Source organism: Nothoprocta perdicaria, unplaced genomic scaffold (assembly GCF_003342845.1).
Source record: "Nothoprocta perdicaria isolate Ctin4 unplaced genomic scaffold, notPer1 scaffold_160, whole genome shotgun sequence".
In the NCBI taxonomy this organism is placed as follows: Eukaryota; Metazoa; Chordata; class Aves; order Tinamiformes; family Tinamidae; genus Nothoprocta; species Nothoprocta perdicaria.
In genome coordinates, this window is record NW_020454761.1 from 216,706 (window position 1) to 242,199 (window position 25,494).

The 25,494-nt window shown below is 42.4% G+C and overlaps 1 protein-coding gene across 1 annotated transcript in view; it reads left to right on the plus strand.

Moving 5' to 3' along the window:
* Positions 1-25,494, plus strand: part of FGD6 (FYVE, RhoGEF and PH domain containing 6) — a gene marked incomplete at its 5' end in the record, with an annotated part of 53,618 nt that overhangs the window by 11,244 nt on the left and 16,880 nt on the right. Inside the window, 8 exons of the mRNA XM_026035525.1 lie at positions 4,085-4,232; positions 7,559-7,626; positions 7,717-7,747; positions 14,674-14,825; positions 15,661-15,817; positions 17,006-17,093; positions 22,817-22,867; positions 25,301-25,359. Coding sequence (XP_025891310.1) covers positions 4,085-4,232; positions 7,559-7,626; positions 7,717-7,747; positions 14,674-14,825; positions 15,661-15,817; positions 17,006-17,093; positions 22,817-22,867; positions 25,301-25,359 — 754 coding nt within the window. The remainder of the gene's footprint in view (positions 1-4,084; positions 4,233-7,558; positions 7,627-7,716; positions 7,748-14,673; positions 14,826-15,660; positions 15,818-17,005; positions 17,094-22,816; positions 22,868-25,300; positions 25,360-25,494) is intronic.

The window sequence follows — 25,494 nt, forward strand, 5'->3', positions numbered from 1 at the left end:
GCAGCTCCGCGTTGCAGCTGGGGACGTGCTCGGCCGAGCACAGGGGAGACGCCAGCGGCCTGAGATAAGGGGCTAAACGTGGTGGTGGTGTCCAGCGAGCCGGTGGTGCCGCTGCTGCCTGCAACACCCAGGTGGGAGCGGAGAGGTGAAAAGCAGCGGGAAGCAGCTGCTGCTTGGAGGCATTGGCGGCAGGAGTGAGTTGCAGGCAGCGTCTCCTGAGCTCGTGCTGGAAGCCCAGGCGTGTGCCCGGGAGGCGGCAACTGCTCTCGAAGCACAGGCTGCTCTGAAGCAAAGCCTGCTTTGTATAAACTGTCTTCATCTGACAGGGTAGCGTGACAGTCAAGGTTCTTGACTTCCTTTAAAATGCGTGGGTGCTGATGTGTCCTTGGAATATTTACAAAATGCTTAAAATAATTTTTTTTCTTTAAAAAAAATTCAAAATGTTTATTAAGGCTCTTCTCTAGCAAAATCAGCTGTGAAAGGATAGCTCACAAAAGCAAACAATGAAACCYTGATCAGTTCAGAGGGATTAATTTTTTTTTAATGGAAAGAAAAGCAAAATCATTATTAATTCTCATGTTCCATAACATCCATTGCCTTTTTTATTGTACCTAGTCTTAATACTACAAGAGCTTGTTGAAATCAACGAATTGTCGTTGTGCTATAACGTCAAAACTGCCTTCTTGCAAAGCCCGTTTGAGAGGGCGCTCCTCTCTCCTGGTGCAAAAGCACCTGTTTTGGTGGGAAGCTGCAGCCTGTGGTGCCTGTGCGCAGCCGGGCAGCCCGTCCCCGTGTCGGCAGCCGGGCGAGCGTGGCCGCGATGCCCACGCGGCTCCGGCGTCCTGGGTGCTGCAGGGCGCTTGGCACGAGCGCTCCCATCCGCTCCCAGCTGCTCCCGTCCGGCGCCTGTCATTGAAGCCAAAGCGTGACTTGCGCCTTGCGAGTGACCGGGATGGCTTAGGCACCTGATCCCGGCTGCAGTTCATCCTCCTTCACTGCTCAGGGCTGAGGTGTGCCTGAAGGYGAGCTGAAAGGCACGAGGAGGACAGCAAGGGAGGCAGTCTTGGTAAGAGCTGGAATGGTGGCCAGATCCGTTGGTGGCCAGAAATTCAGAAAATCTGGTGTTTAAATTATGAGCTGAGTATGATGGGTTGCAGCCCAGGTGCTTCTGGCGTGATGTGRAGTTTACCTTTATGCTTTCTGGACTGGTTTGCACAAGGGAATGTTTGCTAATGTTGTCTTGCTTAAGATGGTGTGGAGTCAAGGGTGTTGACCTATTAAATGCTCTGGAGCTGCGGAAACTTGCTTTAGTWGATGTGCTGATATTACCATGTGATGTAATTCTAATTTGCTGCAAGATACCTCGTGTTGAGCCMTTGCGTAGCAGACACTCTTTGAATCATCTCAGGTTTTGAATGCTAACTGCCTTCTAAATGCGTCAGGAACCATAAGTCCTTTTGGCCATCCTTTGAAAACAATCATATTCTGTTGCAGTTTTGGCTAGGATTTTCTTTTTCCTGGGCAGAACAGTTTGATAGAAGGTCTTGTATAAATTTTAACTATTTTTCTTGCTGTATGTCTGGTTAGTACAAGCACTTTTTGTTTCATTAGTACCTTACTATAGCATTAGGAAATTATAGCATAACAATTTCATCCCATAAGCTGCTCCATTATGTAGTAAATTCACGCACTCWTAATTTTGTGTGTCAAATTAAAAAAGCCCCACATCTATATTTAGGTAACTGGCTCACATGATATGACAAGATATTCTTACTCAGYGGGCAGTGCGGTGAGTTGGCAGTGATGTTGTTTCACATGACTGGTAATGAAGAAGTTTCTCTTACTGGTGCTGCGGGTAGGACAAAATATGCGATGAAGAGGGAGCAAACAGAATAGAAATAGATAYTCTGAGGATAGCTTGAAATTTAAGAAGCTATTTAAAAAATAACCCTCTACAGCATGCCTAGGGTGCTTTGGAAGAGGGGAATTGATACATGGTAGAAAAAAAGTCTTCATTTATTTAAAGTTTTACTGCTATTTCCAAATTTAAAGGATGCAAGGACTTTGACAGCCTAGAAATAATTCTTAGAGATCTCATACATGTTTATGGTCTAGATGACTTAAGTAAAGCACAGGAAGACTAATCAGTAAATACAACACTGCTTCTACTTAGGACAGAAACGCCATAATTGTGACAAAAGAGTAAGATGAAAGATTCAGGAATGTTTCTCCAACATAGAGTTGGTAAAGACTGATGGAGATCCCAGAAAATCCAGGGTGTCCTGGAGTCTCAAAGCAAAGCTGCAGGTATCGGCAGGAGCAGGTCTACCCATTCCTGCAGTGTTACCTACAGCTCCTGAACAGCAAAGTCAGTTGATTTGGGGGAATTTCTAGRCGTGTTCTGACTTTTAATCATGAATCATTGAATTGGCTGTGTGGKTTTTTTTTCCTTAATGGGGAAAGGGAAACAAAAAAAGGTTGGCCATATGCAGTGGAAGAACCTGAGGGCTGCGTTAGGCTGTGGGTGCCAGGGCTGCAGAGTTGGCACGGTGGTAGTGAAGACACTGCAAGGGTTTACARGGATTTCCCTGAGGAGCTTTGGCTGCTGGAGCAGGTGTTATAAGATGTGGTGGATCAGTCCTCTTGGCTCTCAAAGCTCCTGTGCAAATCTGCGCTCGCCTCTTGCCTTCTGGAAGCTCCTGGTGGCTCCATGTGAGGTTGTCCCTGGAACACGTCGTGGGTTGTGGTGCTCAGCAAAGGTGGCTGGTTTGGGGCTGCAGTACCTGGTGCCACAGCCCCTTCCCGGCTCCTTGCTTGGATTCAGTGAGGATCTTGCTGCCTTTTCCCCTGAGCCCAGGTTCRCTCTGGGGTGACAAGAACTGGGTGTTTCCCTAGGTTTTCCTGTGTCATTTTATTAGAATGAAGCTATTTTAACATTTCCACRTCTTTGCGGCTGACAAAAGTCTGCCAGCTTATCTTGTCTTCATCTYTGAATATATTCCACTTGTGATCAGCATTTGCTCCCGGGGTGGTGGGATGTATGGGTGTTTTCCGGGGGTGAGTAGGTGGGTTTTTGTTTTGTCTAACTCTGCCTTGAGCAATGAATACTTGACACCTCACCATGGCATGCAGAGCATCCTCATGCAGCTGGGAGCCTTTAACTACTGTGTTTGGGAAGAGGCTTCTGACAGTCACTTTCCTTGGTGTCCCCATGAGCATATCTACTTGCTGGTGACTGTGGCCTTCAGAGGTAGTGAGTCTCAATAATTTCACCCCCTCATTGCTTTATGTAATTTCAAGCTGGCAAAATACAAATAACGTGGTCCAGGTTATTTGTGCTAGCCCTGACGGATGTTAAGCTGCTGCACAAAATTAGGTTTTGACCAGCACAGKGAGATTTGTGCTGGCGAAGACAGGTTGAGGGGCGGGTTTCTGGATTTGTGTTTTGTTTCATAGGGTGGCTAATCCCTTTTGTTTCCTGTATCACAACAAGCCTGTGGCATCTCAGCATCTTTGCAGGCTTTGGCATATCTGTTTATGGATTTAGACACTRCTTTGTTGTAACTGGGAGTTATCAGATGTTCCCACGATTCAAGGTAGGAGCCCAAGGATTTACTGTGTTTCTATGTGACTTCATCAAAAATTTTCAAAGCTGTTTTCTCTGGTCGTTTTTGTCATTATCTTTCCATACCCACTCTCTCCCTTTTATTTTCTTCTAGAAATGCGTTTCTTAGATCTCTACTAAAAGTGTCAAAGCCAGCTAGAGGAAGAGGTTTGTGTGCTTGTCTCATGAAAATTTAGTTGCAAATGTGTCTAAAGCTAATGGAAAGAGAGATCTCTATAATCATGTTGCAGCAATAGAGCAAGATAGAGCTTGGACAGATACCTGGACGGGGCCCATCCCTTGCATGGGATGGGGGACTTTTAATCACAAAATGTTCTGCATTTTTAAGATCTGAGAATKAACTAGACAAAACAGTTCTAACATTGCCATCTCTGATGTATTTCTTTAGCTTATTATTTGATAAACAAGCTCTTTATTTAAATAAGGTCACTATATTTATCAACTACATTTTCCTTGTAGGACATCAGAAGAGCACCATGATCATCCTGGTGTGGTGATGGGAGATCTTCAGTCAGATGAAGAGGATATCATGAATAGTTCTGATGAAGATGATGACACAAATTCTGATTCCAGCAAAGGGGAGCTGGATCCTCAGGAAGATAAACAGGTGTCTTTTTATTTCTTGAAACTGTTGCTTACCCTAATGCTGCTTTGTTTACAAAACAAAACAATAACAATAAAAAAGGTTGGTTTGTTTTTGAATGAKGCATTGAATCAAAGTAATATCAGATACTTTTTTTTTTCTAATCTTGTAGTTCCTTTTTTTCTTCCGAAAGTTTTAGTATGTGTATGCTAGCTGGTCACCAGGAAACAAAACTTAGACATACCRCTACCAGAAAGTGTGTGTTGCCTGGCACGTTCATGCTTAACCTCTTGCCGAGCTGTGGAGYTGTAGACTAACCCACCAAGCCCCTTTCATACAAAGTTACATGCATAGATTTATATTTAGAGATTTTGGGTTGAAGCAATCCTGGAAATGCTCTGAAATGAGGCTGTCTTCTCCTCTGGGATCCTAGAGGGCACCATGTCTCTTGTGCAGCGAACATTTGAAGTTAACTCATTTGTCAGCATTGGCAAAGCCCAAGTGAAGGGACCAGATGACTGATGCAGAGTGTGAAGAGGTCCCTCCGAAAATCTCTTGGTAGTTGTAGCTTTGTTCATGCTGTGCTGTTTCGTGGGGGATTTGGCTGTACGAAGTGAAGGCTCTGTTCCAACAACCACTTCCATGTCTGCGGACAGCCTTCCTGCATTCAAGTATTCTCCTTGCAAGCCTGCCAGTTCTCTGCTGGACACAGGATGCACACGACTGTTAACCAGTTTTTTATTCTTCCTTTTCAAATGGCCAGAATACACACGGGGCGAATCCTGCTTTTCAGTGTTTCTGTTCCTTGCTTGATATTGATTGATACTGAGGCAGCACAGTGAGGTCTGAGGGTAGTAGGGTCTCCTCCATGGCCCTCGGAGAGGTGAAGGACCCAGCTGTTATGGCCGAGATATGACCTTCTGCTGATTCCTGGGATTGCTGGATTGGAATGATTTGTCCCATCTTAATCTTATTTCTCCCTTTCTCGCGCTTTTTCTTTTTTTCTTTCTCTCTTCCTCAAACTGGGAGCGGGAATATAGAACTTAATTTTGCATTTTATTCTAAACAGTACTGCAGGTTCAAGCCTACTCCTCAGGAATTACTATTTTCTTAAAACCTAAGGGTGTACAGTCCTGTAAATTGTGAAGTCTGTAAAGTCTTTTCCTTTCCTCAGTAATAGTCCTAACATCTTTGATGACATGTAATGTCATCTCAGATAGAGAATGGTTTCCTCTGATCTTAGAGGGTTACATCAGATATATTTGTGTTCTTTGTTTCATTCTTTTAAAGATAGCAATGAGACTTCTCAAAGGTGGAGGAGGACTTAAYGGTGCTGTGTCTGATGTGAATTTCTAGATAGCATGCTGAAACAGAGATTCATTTAATCAAATCTTCTGTGAGGAATAAATTGGGGAAGGGAAAGAGAGCCAAGAGAAAAGCTTGTTTCTGTGAAAAGAACCAGAATAGTATCTGCCTCTGAGCTAACATTACCTTGTGTGTCTCTAGAATTGTCCTCAATCTCTCGTGACAGTTTTATGGGAAGAGATCCCCTAGGAAGCTGCTCGGCTTTGCTGGAACGCACTTTGGCCACCAAGTAACTCAGAAGTTGCTGTGAAGCATCTGCTGTTCCGCTTCCTGCAGCCGGCACGTGGAGCTGGCAGCGGGAGATCAGCGGGGATCTGGCCTTGCTTAAGACTTCCTTACACTTTCTGCAGCTGCGGGGGAAAATGAAACCCTCTCTGCCTTGGTGGTCAGCTGGTTTTGTTTAGTTTTGCCACAGGCATCTGGCTGTTTTGATGCTTTTGTCCATTCAAGGAGTTAAARCGTTCCTTCCTATACAGCGTGTACAGGCAGAAAGCCCAGTTTATATCCTTTCAGTTTCCAGATTAGGCTTTTTTAGGCCCAGAGTGTCTTTGAACGAAKACAAAGCGGCCTTTTGGGTGCCAGCTGGTTTGTGAAAAGCCTCTCAAGTGAGGTTGAAAGCGGCGGCGATAGTTCATGYGGTAATTGTTTGGCATTAGCATCTAATTCCTGAAACACCGATTTTCAGCTGGGTAGCAGCTCTCAGTTGTGCGATGAATGGCAGATACCTCACTCTGTGTATCTGCCTTATTTGTAAATTCAGTCTCATGGTGGATGTATCAGCTGTGCTTTCTAAAAAGGCATTAAGGCATGAAGAGGAGTCTTCCATAAAGAAAATCCCAGCTTTGTGCGTAGCTGTATTTATAGAATATAAAATCTGTCTTGTCTTTTCCGTATAATTGATGCAATGCTGAATTACTCAATTAAAAATGAAATTGATTCCTTTTAAAGTTTCGATTAATGTGACCGCATTATCAGAGTTATCAGAGCCATCCTCTGAATGTGTTGGTGCCCGCTGTGGCAGGCAGTGCCCAGCGCCTGCCCCGCGCTGCCACGGTCCGTGCGGCCTCGCTGGGGCTTCCAGGGCATGTGTGTGATGGGCCTGGCGACATCCTGCGCTCAGCCACGCTCTTCCTTTGAAGCCCAGTGAAAGGAAAGCCTAAATATATAATAGAGCGCCAGCTGGCAGCTGAGACGCATGTGGTTAACCATGAGTGCTGTTATAGAGAGAGGTCTTATTTATCCGAGGGAAATGACATATGGAATTGCGCTCGTGTAAAAACGTATTTGCATCCTGACCGCTGTCCCCGTTTGCTTTGCTATACCTGCTCCTTCGGGCTGGTGAGCAGTAGTGCTGAYCTATGCAAGCTGTCATGTGCACGAGCAAAAGTCAGCTACGCTTACACAGAGCCTCAGCTTGCAGCGAGCAAAATTCAGTCGTTTTCCAGCGTGGTTGCTACCTAGGCGAACGTGAATCCAGCTACTTTTTTAATAGACTTTCAAATGTTGATTTTTTGTTTTCTGTTCTATGTGATATTTTTTTCCATTCATCTTCTGCCGAAAGTCTGTGTTTGTTGTAAGATGTTCCTGAAAGCCATTTGTCCCTTCTGCATATGCTAAGGTTGCTGTATTAATCAGGAAAAAAAAAGAAGTAAATTGTATACATTATTCATGTTTTACTCTTTTCAATAACAAATAGCTATCACATATTAGGGCTTATTCATYATATGCTTCAGTGCTTCCTGTAGTAATAGGAAGGCTGATAGTTATATGAAAACTAATTTTTAGCTAATATTGTTCCTGTATAAAAGCTAAACTGAATTTCATATGGATCCTGGAAAGCCAGGACATTTCCAAGAAGTATAAAATACTTTTGTTGAAAATACCTAGTGCCTGGCTACACTGAAGTTGAGAAACTACTAGGCTGAAATTATCTTTACTCCAGTTTTAGTAGGTGTGCATAGTATAACTTATCATTTTATTTGCAGAATAAGGCAGCTGGGAAGAAGACAAAAGTTTACCATATTGCCAAGGARATCATGAGCTCAGAGAAAGTGTAAGTGATAATTCTAAATGTAACACCTCCTCAATTTATTTTAATTGTGTATTTCAAATATAATTATTTGCCTTTTCTTCTTTTTGGTAGGTTTGTGGACGTGCTAAAGCTCTTACACATTGTAAGTATCTATACAATATTTTTTCCTCTTCCACTGTTTTCATCCATTAAAGTTCAATGCTTAGGTATTATTACAATGAATGTCACTTTTCCCTCAGTGTTCAAAACATAAAAATTAATTTAATTAAACAGAATTTTAAAGTTCTASATTTTTTTATAAGAGGTGAGTATTTTGGAGGTTTCTTCCTCTTCTCCCTCCTCATTTTCAGTGCATGCAGTATTACAGTTGAGTGGGATATTGCTTGAATATTTTAAAAATGGTTTGTGCATCTTGTAACAGCTTCCTGTAACAGCTCTGATTGCAGTGCACTCAATAGTGATGTTCACAGCAGGAGCTGAGTATTTAATCCTTGCTCGTGCAGATCAGTGATCTGCTAAACATACTGTGTAGAAAATGATAAARTAGTAAATTTATGAATAATTTAACTTTCCTTAGCACTGTCTGATATGATTTCATAAAACCTGCAAGGCATAAATTTGATATAACTCTTAAGTGAAGTGTAAGCATTAGTAATTTTGCCTTGGACAACAGTTGTAGTTATATTGCAAACAGATGCATTCSAGTCTCTGGAGAAGCATGGTCTGTGAAACTGGGAACAAAGGCCCTTATGTAGGGGTGTGTGCAGTCCTATGAACAGGAGATCTTCCAGGCAGCAACAACAAAATTACCACACCACTTGCTGATTCCCCTCTTGCCTTCCAGCTTAGTAATTGATTTTCCTGTTTTGCTGGATTTTAAATGCTGSGTCAAGCTATTGTGACCAATGTATAATTGGTAGTTAACATAGTTTCTACTACAGAAATGAAATGTAAATTCTGCTACAAAAGTTGAAGAAAGAGAAGTGATGTAATGACTATTGGCAACTTTTAAGCCACCTAATTTTAAGTRTATTTTTCATGCATGTAGCTTGTACCTTAAAAAGTGTCTTTGCTTTTCAGTGTTTGTAGTTTTTGAAAATATTTTTTCGGATCCCATGTGCAGTGCTAGAAGCAAAGGCCACTGGGGTGGAAGAAGCAGGCAGGTGGAGGAGCAGCATGGGAGAGGGAAGGTAGTGTAGCGAGTCGAGGAAGGTGCTGGTATCAACTTCTTAAGATTGTCTGCATGTGTGTTAATCCACAGCACTGTAGAATGTGTTTTGCTTTTGTTTTAGTGGGTAACTCACAGCTCTGCTCATGACAGTGTTAGTTCCTTACTGCCAAATACAAACACATTAGAAATGTTCTTGTTGATTGGAAGTAACTTGAAATGTATTTAGCCTGAGCTAACAAGGGGGAATGGCAGGCTGGCAGTCAAGGAAATGCCCTTCTCACCTTTGCCTTTGGTCCACAGTATGAACCTTGATAAGYGGTTTTGTGAGAGCGGGCACTACTTTTGAAGAATATGTGCGTGTGTGTGTTCTTTATTAAACACATTTGCTGTAGCTGAGAAGAGTTACAGAAACACATTGCACACAGTGGTAGATTTGAGTATTTTGAATGTTCATTACAGATGTTAAATCTGTGTACTTATATTATTATGGAGAATATGTAAATATTGATAAAATTGCCGGTTTGATTCCACCTCTACTGAACTATGTTGACTTACTGGCTTTGGTGTCAGAATTGCTGACTTCCCCTCCAGCAGCCTCTCACCCATTGCTGAAAGTTAAAACAAAGTTCTCGCCACACTAGGCTGCTTCATGCGTAGTAAAATATTTGACGCTTTAGATAAGGCTCCATTACACCTGCTGAACCCTCTATTAGTGTTTTTCCAAAGACTAAAGGCTCGAAATGTAGTGCCCCATTAGCAGTACATGGAAACTCTTACTATTCTGCTCAGTTTGCCTTGCTGATGCTGGTTACAGCAGGTGCCCTTAGTTCAGGCATGTAACAAACACACTAGAGCCGGGGCAAGTTGGGAGTGAAGCTTAGAGGCTTCAGCCTGTAACCATTGCCAGAGGCTTTAAACCTCCCTTCTGACTTACACGTCAGAGCTGTCCTTGCTGGGACTCGCTTTAGGACTGACTCCGAGGGGAAGCAGGAGGTGGTCAGGAAGCACTTGGAACTTTGCGGCAGCTTCCAGATCACCCTCCTCATGGACAAGGGCAGATCGGAGTTGAGGCAACCTTTCCTTCTGTGTTGTGTGTCCTGGAAGGCTCGCTTTGGAAGAGTGCAAACTCCCATTTGATTTGTTTAAAAGTAATTTTTTTTTTTAGCCTAAGTGCTTTGCTATTGCTGATTGTTGAGGCATTTGATGATAAACTGCAGCTGTAGCTATCTTATTTAAAAAGGCTAATAGAATGATTTTGGTTTGGAAGGAAGCATTGCTGTGCCACCTGATCTGTTTCTTGAAATAATATTCTAGGAATATGCCACAGTGAAATAATTGCTTATTAGGAAAGTTACCTGTACTATGCTCCTAAATGCTTAACAGTGAGCATAGTAAACTGCCTGAGAAAAAGCTGTGGAGTTACTTATTACCTTTCCAGAAGCAATTTCGTATGTTTGAAAAATGCCATCTTATTCATAGTAAACGAGCAAAAATCCTTGTTTATTCATCTTTACTAACTATAATTGCTGTGCTTAAGTCTGTCCATTTCTATTTGATTCTAAATAATGTATTTGTGAAACTGCTATAACTGTGTTCCTAGCAGCCGTGCTTACTGTTTGTCACAGTGCAACTTGGCTGGTTCCTAGGATGTGAAACTGTCACTCCCCCAACCCCTCCCCAGAGATGTGTTTGTGTTCCTTGAAAGGCATCCAAGGCCAAGCATTTTTTCTTAAATTAAACTGATATTTGAGCTATTTTGAGGTGCATTAGGTGGAGCTGTACTTCAGCAGAAGGGATTATGTTTTGTTTTGGTTTTTTTCTTTGCTGATGGCATGATCCAGGAGAACAAATCCAAGATCAATATGGGTGAAGCTTTAGGAGTAAAATAGGTTGGATTGGATTTGGATAATGTTTGGATAATGTATGTAATAATACAGGCATTTTCTATTCCAGTGAAATTTATGCAAAGGTTTAATTTGACCCATTTATTTTCCTTCATCTATTCGTATACCTGAAGGAACACTGAATCAAATAAACAGCTGAGAGTCTAGTCATGTTAATATATATCTTGGTTTACAACCAGACTTGTTCCTTTGCTCCTTGGACTAACAGAGGCGGGTTGCATTGAGCCGCACTCTCTGGTGGAAAGAACAGAAAGAAACTGTGACTCAGGGCCTTGGAGAAGGGGGAAGTGTGTGGCTGAGCACAGATGATTCACAATAAGATCAGAATAATATCAGGTATCACAGCCATTTACTTGCCTGTGCACTGATAGAGAGGGGGAAAGCAGTGACAGTGCCGTCCTACTCAAATATTGTTGCAAATTGAACATCCTAGAAAGAATATTGAATATTACAAGAATAGCATAAAAAATAACCTAACATTTTAAGGTTTGGAAAGCTTTGATAGTCAACAGATCTGCTGCATATAGTCAGAAGAAGCTAAAACTGCCTAAACGTGGTTTCTTACGGACAGTGAGTACCCATAGGGTGTTAGTCTGCAGTAGAAAAGGGTGACTGTGGATCATCGAGCGCGCACGTCCTGGGGATGGTGGTGAGGGCGGGCTGCCCTCTTCAAGGAGCTGTGTGAGCACAAGCAAGCACGAACTCTAAAAAGTTAGCTGTGGTATTGGAAGTTTGCTCTTGGGCAAAAATACTATGTAGAACTGGAAGCTTTAAAAAGTGCTTCAAAAAGCAGTTCTCAGAAGTATAATTCTTATGAAGGGAAAGGTTATCTTTGTAAGGAACTGGGATGAATCCGTAGACATATCTTCTGTTCTTTGTTCTTTTTTCTTTTTTCTTTTCTACAGCTCCTGATATTTCTGTCTAGAGTGGCTAATACAGTGGTCCACTAAAGTGATAGAATTAGTTCTAAAGCATGGCAAAGAGTTTTTTCTTTTTAAGTAAGATTTTAGTATTTGAGAAGTTCATTTTGTAATTTTAAAATCTATCTCATAAACAGTTCACTTCAAAGGATTGCTGCAGTGCTTCAAACAGAATAATTTCCAGGACAACTCAGATGACTACCTTTGAGCACATTAATGAAAGCAGTGTGTTTCAGCACTGCACACTAAAAATGAGGATCACTCTTGTACATATATGTAGACATTGGTGACTATCATTATTTGTCATCTCCTATGCAATGAGTGTATTTGTAACTGTTTCAGTGTTTTTATTTAGCAACGAACAGATTCAGTTTGATAAGGACATGGGTGTTTGTCCATCAGATTACCTTTATTATAATTTCTATGTCACTATGTACTCATATCAAAAGTTGTCCTCCCCTAAATTGGTTCTGCTCTTTGGAGTAAAATTTCAGATTTTATTTTTTGAATAAACGTATTTCTCAAAAAAAAAAAAAAGTATTGTAGGCTTTGGTCCTACATGGGGAAGCAGTAGGGAAGTAACATGGAGTTACTTTCCCAGAAGGCCGGTACTTTTGAGTGCAGTCATTCTTGCCATAACCTTAAAAAATAAGGTTATCAAATAGGTGTAACTTTTCCCACCCGCCCTCCGCAGACATGTGATCTCTGCCTTTAGCTCTTCCCCGCGGTTATCTCCAGTTCGGCTTGCCGGGATGGTGACTTCGCAAGCCCCGCCGGGTTATAAATACATCTCAGTACGATTCCAGGGAGGAAGGTTTAGCGCTGCTGCTGTAAGGCAGCCCTGATAACGCCCCACCATCAGCACCGAGAGGAGAGTGGTGAAGCCTGTGGCCTTTGCTGCTGAGCGGTCTGGCCTGCATCGCTTCGGAGCCTGCTGTTGTCTTCCCTCCTGCCTCTCCTCTCTGCAGGGCTCCTCGTGCCGCCCCTGCAGGGCGGAGGGGATGGATGGGGTGTCCAAGCGGAGCTTTGGCCCCTTCTTTTGGAGACCAGGCCTGGCGTGGCCTGAAGCTGATGCCCTTCGCATCAGGCCACAGGGAAACGGAATTCCCTGTGTTTGGAAATCCCTTTGGGTGCAGTATGGAGAAGTTAGTTCAGTGCTCTTAGCCACAAATGACATTCCTGTCTTATCTGCTGGTGCTTAAACCTGACTCCCTGCCCTCTGTTTGTTTGGTCAGGGGAAGGCCTGGTTTCATTATGCTATAGACAAAACTGCTTTTMTTTTCAGTCTGCAAGCAGCCTTATAGCAGTCAATTAAAATTATTACTTCGTCTCACGGCAAAGTACAGAGCATGTTTTGTGCAAGGGCGATTCTGGGGACTAGGGGGGAATGCTATGGTAATTTGAAGATGAATTTTGCATGAGGCTCAATAAAAAGCCTCATCTGAGCTTCAGCCATTGTCAGTCCTGCATCATTTGGGTGTTAAGCAATGCCCTAGGGCCAGGAAAATGCAGAAGATGCAGCTGGTAGCTAACCTATGTGTMACTAGTCTGTGCAGGGGATGTAAAACAGAGCATTTCCATATGAATGGCACCATCTGTTTTTTAACTCCACTGCACTTCATTCGGAGCCTTCCCCTCCTTGCCCTCCATTACCAGTATCTGCTTTGAGTTTCTTGTCAGGGCTCTGCCCAGCCACAGCCCCTGTGACCTGGAGGGTCACGGAGCGAGCTCGCCGTGGCCGAGAACCGATGTGATGAGAGCAGAGCACGGGCCCAAGCTGAGACTCGGGTCTGACAGGTCCTGAGCGGTGCCAGATGCTGCTCCAAAGTGTCGAGGCGGCCCCTGGGACCTGTGGGAGGTGGGGAGATTCGGGGGCCCCTCTGTGAGGTGATTAGCATGTGCTTTAATTACGAGAGGACCCTTCACGTTTCCAAAGGYGGATGTGGAATCCATGTGCATTTAAGATGTAACTTACTGTAGTACCTGGGAACATGTGTCATCTGCTCACACTTTTAGGGCCACCTCCAGATTGTCTGTGGACTGTCAGGTTTCAGTAGACCACAGGTCAAAAAGAGCTGTTACCGGTTGTCTTTCTTCCCCATCTTTTGAATTCAAGTGACAGCATTATAACCACCTCATCATAACTTGGATTTTCATTTTTGTCAGTTTAGGCTGTTATATACTTGATTAATTTTTCATGTGAAATACTGAACTGATGACTTTTATTAGTTTGCCTGTGATCAGGGAAAATGCTTCTGTTAGTAGATGCAAACCCTCATTATGGGTACAATCCTGGTCAAACTGACTTATATAGGGCCAAGATTTTAATTCTCAGTTGTTTTAAGAGGATCATCAAGCCTGATATCTGTCCTGTTGAGAGCAAGTAAAAGCTTAAAAATACTATAATAAGCTCCTTTTCAGGGACAAGTGATCTGGGCTGTCTATTCCCTGTAAATGCTTTGAAGGTGCCAAGGTTATTTTGGGATTATCTTTARTATTTAAAATCTCCTGATTCCCATGTGTTGGTACGATATCTTTTTGTTAGATATTAATTTCCCAGGGTATAGAAGAGCTGCTGATTAGAACTTCTTGTGACACTACATTATTTTATCTGAGAGGTGCAACTTCCTAAAGGGTATCAGTAGCTGATTTACCAAAACTAGTACAATTTTAAAATGTGTTATGGTTGTATCAGCTGGAGTGACATTGTTGCTTGTTATTTCAGGGCTTAACAGGAAGATGCTGAAGGCCCACAGCAGCTTTGCAGATATTAAATACTTTTTTTTTCCCTGTAGTTTCCTTCTGTTTTGTATCAGCACAGTTTTATGGGTGCGTTATAAAAATAATCAACAGCTTCCATCTAGTGTACAGAGCAGCATAAAGGTCCAGTGTGAAACGAAGGGATTAAGGGTGTCCTCGGAGAGCACGTTAAAGCTGCACAGAAACATAACACAGATGGTCCCCCCTTTGCCTTCAGTAGCAGGGACCAGCGCGGGGGCTGTCCACAAAGCAAGGGCTGCTGCTTTGAAGGCCCTTCTCTCAGGGGTCTCCTRTCCTCTTTGTGCTCCGACAGGATTTCCGGGACGCAGTGGCACATGCCTCCAGGCAGCTTGGAAAGCCGGTGATTGAGGACAGAATCCTGAATCAGATCCTGTACTACCTACCTCAGCTGTATGAGCTCAATCGGGACCTCCTGAGGGAACTGGAAGAGCGGTTGTCTCACTGGTGACTATCACTGAGCAATGCACTCCCTTTGATGGTGTCAGAACTTATCTGAGGGGCTTGCGGGGCTCCCCATGGCCGTGGTTCTRCCCTTGTTTGTTTGCCTCCGTGTGCCTTTGTAAATGATAAACTGTAAGCCTAGGATATAGGAGGTAAATTTCCATTTAGATGATTTGTTTGGCATTTTGGTTAATCCAAAAGGAACCAGAAGCCATGTAAACATCTTTTGAGCAACTGCCMTTTTTTGTCTAAAATTTTAGTTTCAGTCTAAATTTCTGATTCTTACACGTGTGGCTGGGCAAAATAGTAAGTGGATCAGTTTTATTGGAGCATTGAGGAACTGTGAAGGTCAGTTTRTATTTTAAAGATAGATAGTTGATATCTACTAACCAAACAGAGCCATGATCCTGTTAAAATCCATTTTCAATTTAAAAGGGTGGCTATATCAAATTCAGTTCCCAAAGTAGGCTCATCAAGGCACTGAAGAGAATTAAGACTGTAATCAGATCCTTCCTACTACGGAGCAAAGGCTGCACCTTGAACTTTAAACATCCTTCCCTGAGGAGGCCAGCTTGTGTATAAGGTGTTCTTAGACTGTGCATAGAATTGTTGTGATCTAACTATAGACTAGGCTGTCAAGGTGTTGCTCTGTGCCTAGTGCTCAGCAACTACTCTGTTTTTTGGAGTAGTTATTAAGCTAAGTGCCTATCTAGCACATTTTTTTTTCTGTTTAGAACATGAACTGGATCATCTTAATGTGAAAAGATCAGTGATCTGTTCTAAGACTGATGTGTAAGGTCTTTTGCCATCTTTTTAATTGCTCTGTTCTTGTTTCTAGGCTTGACCATCAAAGAATTGCTGATATATTTGTAAAGAAAGGTCCCTACTTAAAGATGTACTCAACTTACATCAAAGAATTTGATAAAAATGTGGCACTGTTAGATGAACAATGTAAGAAGAATGCAGGTTTTGCTTCAGTGGTGAAAGACTTTGAGGTACTGTAGACTTTTTTTTTAAGATTTTGTGAGTTTTCAAAACTTGTGAACCTAAGCGGTTTAAGAGGCCCTCATAAGGTTTAAGAAACCATCCTCCAAATTATTTATTCTTTTTTTGCTGCAAAGTCCTCTTTTGGAACCTAGAGGGATGGAAGTGGAATGAAGTAAATTCAGACTTTCTAAAGTAATTTGTGATTTTGACAGTCATTGAGAGATATGTTAAAGGATCTTGATTTTTCAGAAAATTCAGCACTTGTCACAAAATATATTAAAAACATTGACAGGATCACTAGCTGTTTCTTTTAATGTTTTTTTCCCCCTCCTCCTGATTCTACTGTGTACCGATTAATGTCTTATTTAAACCAGATTGACTTCACTACCCATCATTAGGCAGTGGCTGTCTCTAAAGACTTCTATTTCRTTTCATTTGGAAAGATAGGAACGTGACTTTTCTGATTTGCAAACTTCCAGAAGTCTTCTTAATCAGCCCATGCAACAATTATATGAATGTTACATCCCTGAGAACATTGCCAAATATTAATTTAAACCCCCTCACCCAAATGGCAAAGAGGTGCAAACCTCCTAAATGCCATCCACACAAATGTTTTTATCATACTAGGAGAGTTTCCTGTCACCCTGCAGAGATTATGTTGGAGTTAAAGGAATTGTTGAAAATGACACAAAATGCACAAGATGCTCAAATCAGCACTAATAACTTTATTTTTAGCAAAGACACAGTCATTTAACCACGAGAAATGAAGTAGCTGATAGCTGACAAAATGAGCTGACCTCATATCACACCACACAGGCTTCCCCTTGGGTAATGCCTGCTCTGTTTGTTTACAAGTGGTTAGAGAGGCTATTTACAGTAGACAGAGGAAGGCGTTGAGCAACAGAGTCAGGAAAGATAGGAAGAGGAAAAGAGGTCATTTCAAAGACTGGTGTTTCTGATTATTTTGATTGCAAACTCAAGATAATTACAATTTTTGGAGCCTTCTGCCTAATGGACAGTCATAGTAATTACAGATGAGTCTTTGCCCCTGGTGTTGCCCCACCAGGGCAAGATGATCCCATCTTTGTCTTAAAAAGCTTACTTGATGTCATTGGTAGTTGTTGAAAGGTGTGTGTTCTTTGCTGGACCCTTGACTACAACAGGACTGGTGTTTATGTTTTGGGTGTTTCTTTCAGATGAGCCCTCGCTGTGCTAGTCTCGCGCTCAAGCACTATTTGCTCAAGCCCGTTCAGAGGATTCCCCAGTACAGGCTCCTTTTGACAGGTACAGTCAAGCTCTTCTACAGGCTTAAGAAGCCACTTTTCACATGTCCCAGGAAATGTGTTTTCAGGCAGTGGTTCCCATGCGTATTTATCTGACTTCAGACACACCTGTATTTTTTAAATGACATGATTTGAGAGGTTTTCTTTGTTAACGCTGATTGCAATAAAATGCACAGAGGGTTTGCACAGTGGTTTGTTCTCTGCTGGGTGCATTCAGCTGTGCTTTGCAAACATGAGACCTGGGATGATTTTTTTGTTTTTGTGGTAACTGAAGACAGTAATTTAGTTGAAGGGTTGGAAAGCTTTTGTGTTTTGTTTTGTGTTTTGTTTTTTATTCAGAAGGGAAAAAAAAAAGTAGCATGGAAAATTGGAGCTAGGAGAAGAGAATGAGACGTGTGTGCAAATCTTACAAGCCTTTTTTGAAAGTATCTTATCCTGCCTCCCCACCCAGGTGTTTTGTATCCAAAATCTTCTCTCTTTTAAAAGCAAAACAAGCCTTTTCAGTTTAAGTTTCAGAAAGTGCTTAAGGCTTGTTCTGGGGGTTACAGCCTATCTTAAGCTGAAGAGCTGGCTCAGGCCTAGGAGAGCTGGGTTCCCCTGCATGCTCTGGCACTGTGTTTGACTGACCTTGAGCAGACCTTGAGCAGTGTTTTCTCCTCCATAAAAGGAGGACAATTATACAGGCTGCCTTTGTGAAGGCTTTTGTGATGTGTTTGTTGTAAGAAGGGGATGGCTCCTGTAAGGAACTGSAAATACTTAAGAGTGTTTTTGAAAGCCGTTGCTTCTCCGTGAGCAATTTAAAAATAGCCTCTGTTTATGTAGGATCTGCAAAATAAAATGCTCTGTGACCTTTCTTTGGTTATAGAGCAGTTTGCTGGCATTTCCCCAGCAAGTGTTTATACTAGTGATGCCGTGGCAAATGGTAGACTGAAGTGGTACGTAGAAGTCAATAACTTATTCAAGTTGATTATTTTCATTTTAATCATTTCATTAAAGTCACAGATGGGGAAAAGGGCAAAAAGCTCTTATTAAATAGTCTACTTTCTTTTGTCTCATAATTGATAAAGTAAAACTATAAAAAGACATTTGAGGCTTGTTTTGCCTAAAAGGGGTACTGATTAGGGTATGGTATTAAATAAAAAAATTAATGGAGAAGCTTTGAAGATTTTCACTTAAAAGAGTTGGACAGGATGGAGCAAATACCTTTATCAAAATACAGATGTATATGTATGTGTGCACACACATGTACATATGCACACATAAAGATAKGCAACTCGATGTGTAGTATATATGTGTAAGCTACATATATGTTTATAGTGATAGAACAAAGTGAGAGCTGCTGGAGATGAACGACACTGACAAAACTGTGAAGCTGAATTCCTTGTTGCCATTGCCTGTGAGTGTGGCTGGGACGGGGTGTTTTGGGCAGGTGATTGCACAAGTGAGCACCCCAGTTTGTGGACAGGAGCATTTCTGTAGGGATCCCCAGTTGTGCAGACTGTGGCTCCCTGGAAATATGGGGCATCCTGCAGATACACACGGCCACTGACATGAGTTGTATTGCTCCAAATACTGACTTGGAAGCAGAAATTTTTGTTCTTCTGTGGGAGGAATAGCAGAAATCAGACAATGAATTTGATTCTGCTGAACAGTTTGTGATTGTTTCCTATTCACACTGCTGAGCTTAGGCTGCCCCTTCCTATTCCTGCTCTTCCATACCCGCGCGCGTGGCGTGACTGCTTGTTGCCCTCCTGCGTGTCCGTGCGCCGTCGCGTCGTCGTCCTGCGCGCTGGCGCTGCAGACCCGCCGAGCAGACGGCAAACGTGCGGATCTGCTCCTGCAGGGGGGCAGACGGCAGGTACAGGAGCCAGACGGGAATGGGCACRACTTGCAGTGATGCAGCAGCCGCCGACGTCGGAGCCTGGGGGAAAGGCAGGAGGAATCAGAGCAGAAGAGCGAAARTCACCCCAGAAATGAAGCTGCGGGGCCCAAGTCAGCAGGGGATTCTGCCTGTTTGGATGCTGTGTCCTGGTGGGACGGCTTTGTGCATGTTGCCTGCTGCTCTGCAGCCTCGTTCCTCCTGCACAGGCAAAAGCAGGGGCAGGTGGGCTCGGGAATGAGCGTGCAGAGCCTCCCCTTGGTAGCCCGGGCTGCCGCTTGGCCTACCCGTCCCTCTGCCCCTTGCAGCACGTGCCGGGTGGCTGGCGGGCCGCCTGCAGGCCGCAGGTGGCTGGCGGGCCGCCTGCAGGCCGCAGGCCCAAAGCACGGAAACGGGACAGGGATGGGGCTCCCACGAGGCCCCGAGGGGGAGGAGAATCCCTGGCTGCTGGGAGGAGGAAGCAGCGTGCAAGGAGACCTCGCTCTGAGGRGTTTTATAGTCGTCCTGTGCTCATGGGCTGGGTTTTGTCGTGGTTTCGGATGCCTGGCAGAACTGTGGATTTGAATAGCTAAGCCTGCCTTTTTGGAAGTATGTTAAAGGTCTAACTTGAAGATAAGGAGTAAGAGCTTGGACAGGAATGTGACTGTTTTATATAGGAGCGGGAAGGGGGGGAAAAACGCCTCCATCTGGTCGTGTGAGGCTTTTGTCCCTCCAGAAACACCTTGCATGCACTGGTGCTGCGGGGTAGCCGGTGCCTGCCTGGATGCATCCTGCTTGCACGGTCACTCACTGCGCTGCTGGAATTGCACTGGCTATCCTGGGATTTTTCCTGACTTTTCTATGGTTATGCAGAGGAGCTGATAAGATTTGCRTTTGTTATGCTGGCATGACCTGTTTCTTTTTGGTGATATGTGGGCAAGTTCCTTGGCTCTCATGCAGCCGGGAAGCTGCTGTCGCTTCCCCGCATGCAGCCGGCCGTGCGCGGGCGCCTACGCAGGCGGCAGCTCTTTCATCCAAGTGGCCCTTGTTTTTCACATCTCTCTGTAAGTTCCTTGCTCAATCTCACCCTYGGTTTTAGTGTTACATCTGTTGTACCTCTCTGTATCCCAGGATCATCCTTTGAATCTGTATTACAGTAAAGGAGACAGGGTCCTGCAGGCTGAAAAGGTAGCAGACTGTCAGGTTTGTCCCCGACATAAGGTTGATCTGATTTCTGTATATATCAACAAAAGGAAAATGCAGTGCTAACAGCATGATAACATTATTGGGTTTGTATTATTTTATTTATTTTATTGGAGAACTATTGACATATGCGTATTTTTGTGTGTTTTTTGTTGTTATTGTTGTTGTTGTTGTTTGCTTTTTCCTCATTTGCTACCCTTAGGTCAGGCAGTAGGGAAAGAGGAGAAATACGAAGGCTTTCTGTCACTGTTCTATATATAAACTTTCTAATCAAAATTTCTTGACTGCTCACTGTTTTTGTCCTCTGAGAACCCAGTGGTTCACCTAGAAATGACTTACAGGTCTTAATATTTTAGTAAAAAGGCTTAATAATTAGCTACATTTCAGAGGACAAAGAAATTTGGCAAATACAACAGATACTGTTTCACCTTGATACTTAATTTCTGTGCTAGTTTTACCTGGGAATGTTTTTGCTRAATTTCACTGCAGTGTTATTCTTGTCTGTAAAGATAAAGTGTAAAGTGTCATTGTTTTGGGGAATGTGCCATAAATATGCCAGGAAATAATTAGTTCCCACATTTGGTCTCTGATTTTATGCTGCCAGTGCAGTTATTTTGGATATTAAATTAGATGTCTCCATCTACCAGGAACAGTTGCTTAGCGTGCCAGCAGCCCATTTGGAGATTAATAAGTTATATCCCTTTACCCCTTGCTCTCAGTCTATAGAGAAATGAGTCAATGGTTGGCAACCTTGAGGAGATGGAGCTTTTCTATATGAGCTGCAGACACACGTTTTTGTCCTGGCGATTCCCCGCTTTGTGCTGGCCAAGGTGAATATGGACTTGGAATTGTAAAGCTCTGACTTGTTGGCTTTACGATGAAGTCCCAAGTAGGCTTTGCCTAGGCAGTAGGGCAAGGAAGGGCAGCTTCGGTCTGATATTCTTAAAGTGTGTTTGTGAAATAGGGTCCTGCAGGTGAAAGCAAAGTGAGGGTTTTCAGCTCAAGTTAGAAACAGTGTGAGCCCTTCTCAGTTCCCTTTAAAAGGCTTCTTGCTGATTTTTGTCATAAATGAATTTCTTACCAGCATAACCCAAGGTGGAGTTGTCTTGTACCGGAGACTGTGGCCGTGTCAATAGTGCACTCAAATGTCTGGTAGCAGCTGCAGCAAAGGGATGAGGGATGTAAGTGATGAAATAATTCAGAAGCTGCAAAGGTTTTGGTKCCGTGTCAGACTTGCTGGAAGATCACGCACGGGGCGGTGCCGGGTTAGGATCCGACAGAACTGCAGGCGCAGCAGTTCTTGTAGCCCAGATTGCCAAGTTGCTCCTCACCGTCCCTCCCTCTTCCCTGTAGGGCTCCCCACCAGGTCCCTTTTCCTTCACCCTAACCTGCTCCTTATCCTTTTCTCCTCAGGATCTTACCTCAGATCTTTGCCAAAACATTAAAAAAAAAAAAAAAAAAAAAGCCAAATATGTTTTCCTGTGGTTCTTTTCTCCTCAAAATGTTGATTAGCTGACAAGAGTTCTCACCCTTCATAGCACTTTTACCACAGAAACACATTTGATAGCTGTTTTTCCGCATAAGGAAGACATTACCGCGCAGCGAGTGCTCTCGGAGGGGCACGTGCGAAGCAGGACGCCCRGGGAAGGCAGGAACATTTGGCTCCAGATCCTCCTCGAGCAAAGGGTGCATCTGGGTAGGGCAAGCATATGGGAGTTGAATTATTTTACTCCTACGTGAAACTTGTATGACTGCTAAGCTAAGAGTGAACATTTGCTAGATCACAGAGCCTGTATGATTAGTTTTAGTGCGTCTGTCAGAATCCRGGTATGTTCACTCACTTGAAAGGCAGGTAGGAATTGGCATTTGGTGGTACCGTTGTAACACACATTTCTCTGAAAGCTTCTGGTTGGGTTTCCGTGAAACTTGACTAATTCCGAGTTGTGCTCTGTAGAGAATACCTGGCTGATGTATTGATCAGGTYGCGTATCTCTGATAGGACACCGTGCTTTTTGGTGATCTAGAYACTGAACCAAGAAATGGAGTGTCTAGAGGGATGATTTTTTGATAGTCGGACATGTGGGGTTAATTTTGGTCAAGTAAACTAGAGTCAAGTCCCCAAGGGGGACTTGAGTGAATAGATGGTGCCATCTGGTGGTTGGGCGCTGGATTTGTAACAGAAGCCAAAAGCTCCTTTTTGATGAAAGCAGGAGTATAAAAACTTTTAATTTGAAAAACATTCAGCGTAGTAATATTCAGAGTTTTTTTTTTTCTCAGATTTAATACACAAACTAGGTGCAAAGATGAAACTAGATAATATTTATGATGTRGATTTTTGTGTGTGGGTGTCAGCTTAAATGTAAAGGATTGTGTGTATGTAATTGTCCTCTTTCACCTGCTTGTTTTGTTCTGGAATACTACATGCAATCTATCATTTACCTCTGGCGAAGGTCACTGTTTCTGTAACCTTATTTTTTCCCAGCAAGGTAGCATTGTGTACTTTTATTGTTTCCCTTATGATATTACTTTTGACAGAGTTGAAAGATGAAATTGTAGACATTTATTGCATAAAACTGAAAAACAAATTTCCATGAAAAAAATTCATTTTACTTCTTTAGTGCTGTTTAGTTCTTTTACAATTTATATTTTCTTCTTTTATGCAGATTACTTAAAGAATCTTTTAGAAGAATCTGCAGACTATAGGGATACTCAAGGTAAGTGTCTTTTTAGATTAAAAAAAAGGCTACCTAAATATAAAAAATGCTTCTATATTTTAAGTACTTACCAAGAAAAAGTAGYAATAAGCAGAAATGTTTTCTGGTTAGTTCTAAGTTTCTCAAGAGCAGCACTGAAGGATTCCAAATTTGTGTTTCAGAAAAATAGCAGTTAGAAGAATAAAGCAATCAGAGGGAATGAGAAGGAATGGCTGGAGAGGAGGAGGGAGGGACAACAGGGAGTCCTGTTGTGGGATTGGGGTCATGCAGATTTGAGCGGGATGGCCCTGCTCCCGGCCCTGCTCCCAGGCCGTGTTTCCATTGCATTTGCACGACCCTGGCACTGAGTTGAGTCACTTCAGTGACTGTCTCTGTGGCATTTGTGCAATTTGTGTCTCCTCCCTTATCGTCAGGAGAGCTGCACAGATAGAGCTGTCTGGGCTGCACTCAATGCCAGCATTCAATGTGCTAAACCAAGTTCGGCACCATCAAGTGGATGTTTCCATTTTAAGATACTTGGACATATGCAATTCTTTKAATATATTATGGATAAGCACAAAATGTTTTCAGTGTTGACATTTTTTGGAGTCAGAAAAGTTTCACTTGCATTGAGTGTGGCCACAAATAAACTGATAGTTGTACTGCCCATTAAATAATCTATCATTTAAAAAAGAAGTAACTTGAAAGAAATGCCTATCTTTCCATGCTCTTGAGCTCTAATCTTTACTTACCAAGATCTTTCGGGTGATAATTAAGCTTGGCTTCCTTCTGATTTTGTTTGCTTTGTCATTTAGTTCATGGGGGCGAAAAACAAGGCCTAGGTTTGGTAATATGATTAGTATTTTCAAAAAAAAAAACAAAACCAAACTTTCTTGGGGAGCTTCATTTAAATACGTGATTCTAGCTAAGTGGTGAGAGAGGTGGAATGTTTTTCTTTTCAAAAAATCTGCTTGTTTATGAACTTTTGACCCTGTGAATTATTCTACRTTGTTGTTTAGTTTTGGATTAGAGGCTTGGCTCTATAAGTAAGCCTATGATCTTTGAACTTTCCCTGCAAGAACCATCAAATTTCCTGCAACTTTCTTAAATCTTTTTTGAAGTCAATGAGTAAAAGTTTAAGTTTTTCATACATGTAGTACCCGATAAGAAGGAGAGTACAGCAAAATATCCAGGCAYTCATTCCTGTCCTGGCGAATTTGTCTAAAACTTCCCTCAATTTCATGTTCTTCTGACCTGATGGGAGCTGGAAAGTGTTTTGCTGGAGCAGCTCCAACATTCCTAATCAGAGGACCACCAAAAAACTTTCATCATGCTGTTGATAACATGACATCTATCTCTAGGCTTAGATTTGGTCACATTTAATATGTTYTCTCCCTTTTAACTGCTCGACTTCTGTACTTGCTTTGCTCTATCTTTATGAAAGTCTTGAACAAAAAGTTTGCCTTAGATTGACCTAGTAGGCCCCCGTTCATGTCTGTGTCCAGGTTCTTACATGGCCCCATGGCTCTCTGAACCTTCCAGTTCACAAAGGTTTTGTCTTGGAAGGCTTTTCTGATTGCTTAGAAGCAAAGGTAGTTCCTTTAGTTGGAGTGCTTGACTGCACTTCAGTTGTTCAGAAAGTGCTAAGGGCTGTAGAGACATCTTTTTGTCAGAGTAGTTGTGCTGGCTTTCAGTTAAGTGAGGCTTTTTTCTGCCCAAGTGAATTACAGGTTCTTGGATAAAATGCTCAGATGGGTGCTGTGTCATATACAGACTCACTATTCAGTAACTTACCCACTTTTTATGTAACTGCTCACAGCATGTTTTTCTAAKCTTATTTTTCTATCGAGTTGCTACTTACTGAGTGCTCCAAATTAATAAAATCCCTTCTGGTGTCTTTGATAACTCTTCACTTCCAGATTTTTTTCCTACTGGATAAAATGCTTGAAATTTATAAAATTGAACTTTTTACTGCTATCTTGAAAGCATCAAAAGTAAAGGCAGAGAAATATAATGAAGATTTGGATAATTGTTCTAGTATTTAAAGTCCATTTCTAGTTACTGGTGGCAAATGTCTAAGTTGGAAAAAACTTAATTAATCTCTGCACACTTCCAGTTGAAGTCTTGTTAACTTTTTACTTGTGCTTAGAGAAATTGAAATTTAAGAGATTCTTTATACAAGATAAACTTAAAACTTATTTTTGCTAGTGGATTCTTTTAGTTAGCTACAAGAAATTAATGATACCATGACTTCTGGCTGARTAAAATAGGGTGCAGCAATCAAACTGTGATCCAAAGTCTCTGGAATTTATGGGAAGTGCGTTCTGAGTGCAGTGAATATTAGGTCACGTTCTTGAATCCTGGCAGAATGTGAAGGGGAATATTGTACCTGCGCACTCTGTAATACCAGTGCCAACTAGCCTGCCTAACAAAAGCATTTTCTTCATACTTCAGATGCTCTGGCTGTTGTCATAGAAGTTGCAAACCATGCCAATGATATCATGAAACAGGGGGTAAGTATGTTGATTCTGGAAGATGGATATTTAAAACTCCTTTTTCCTTTTTTTCCTTTTTTTCCTTTTTTTCCTTTTTTTCCTTTTTTTCCTTTTTTTCCTTTTTTTCCTTTTTTTCCTTTTTTTCCTTTTTTT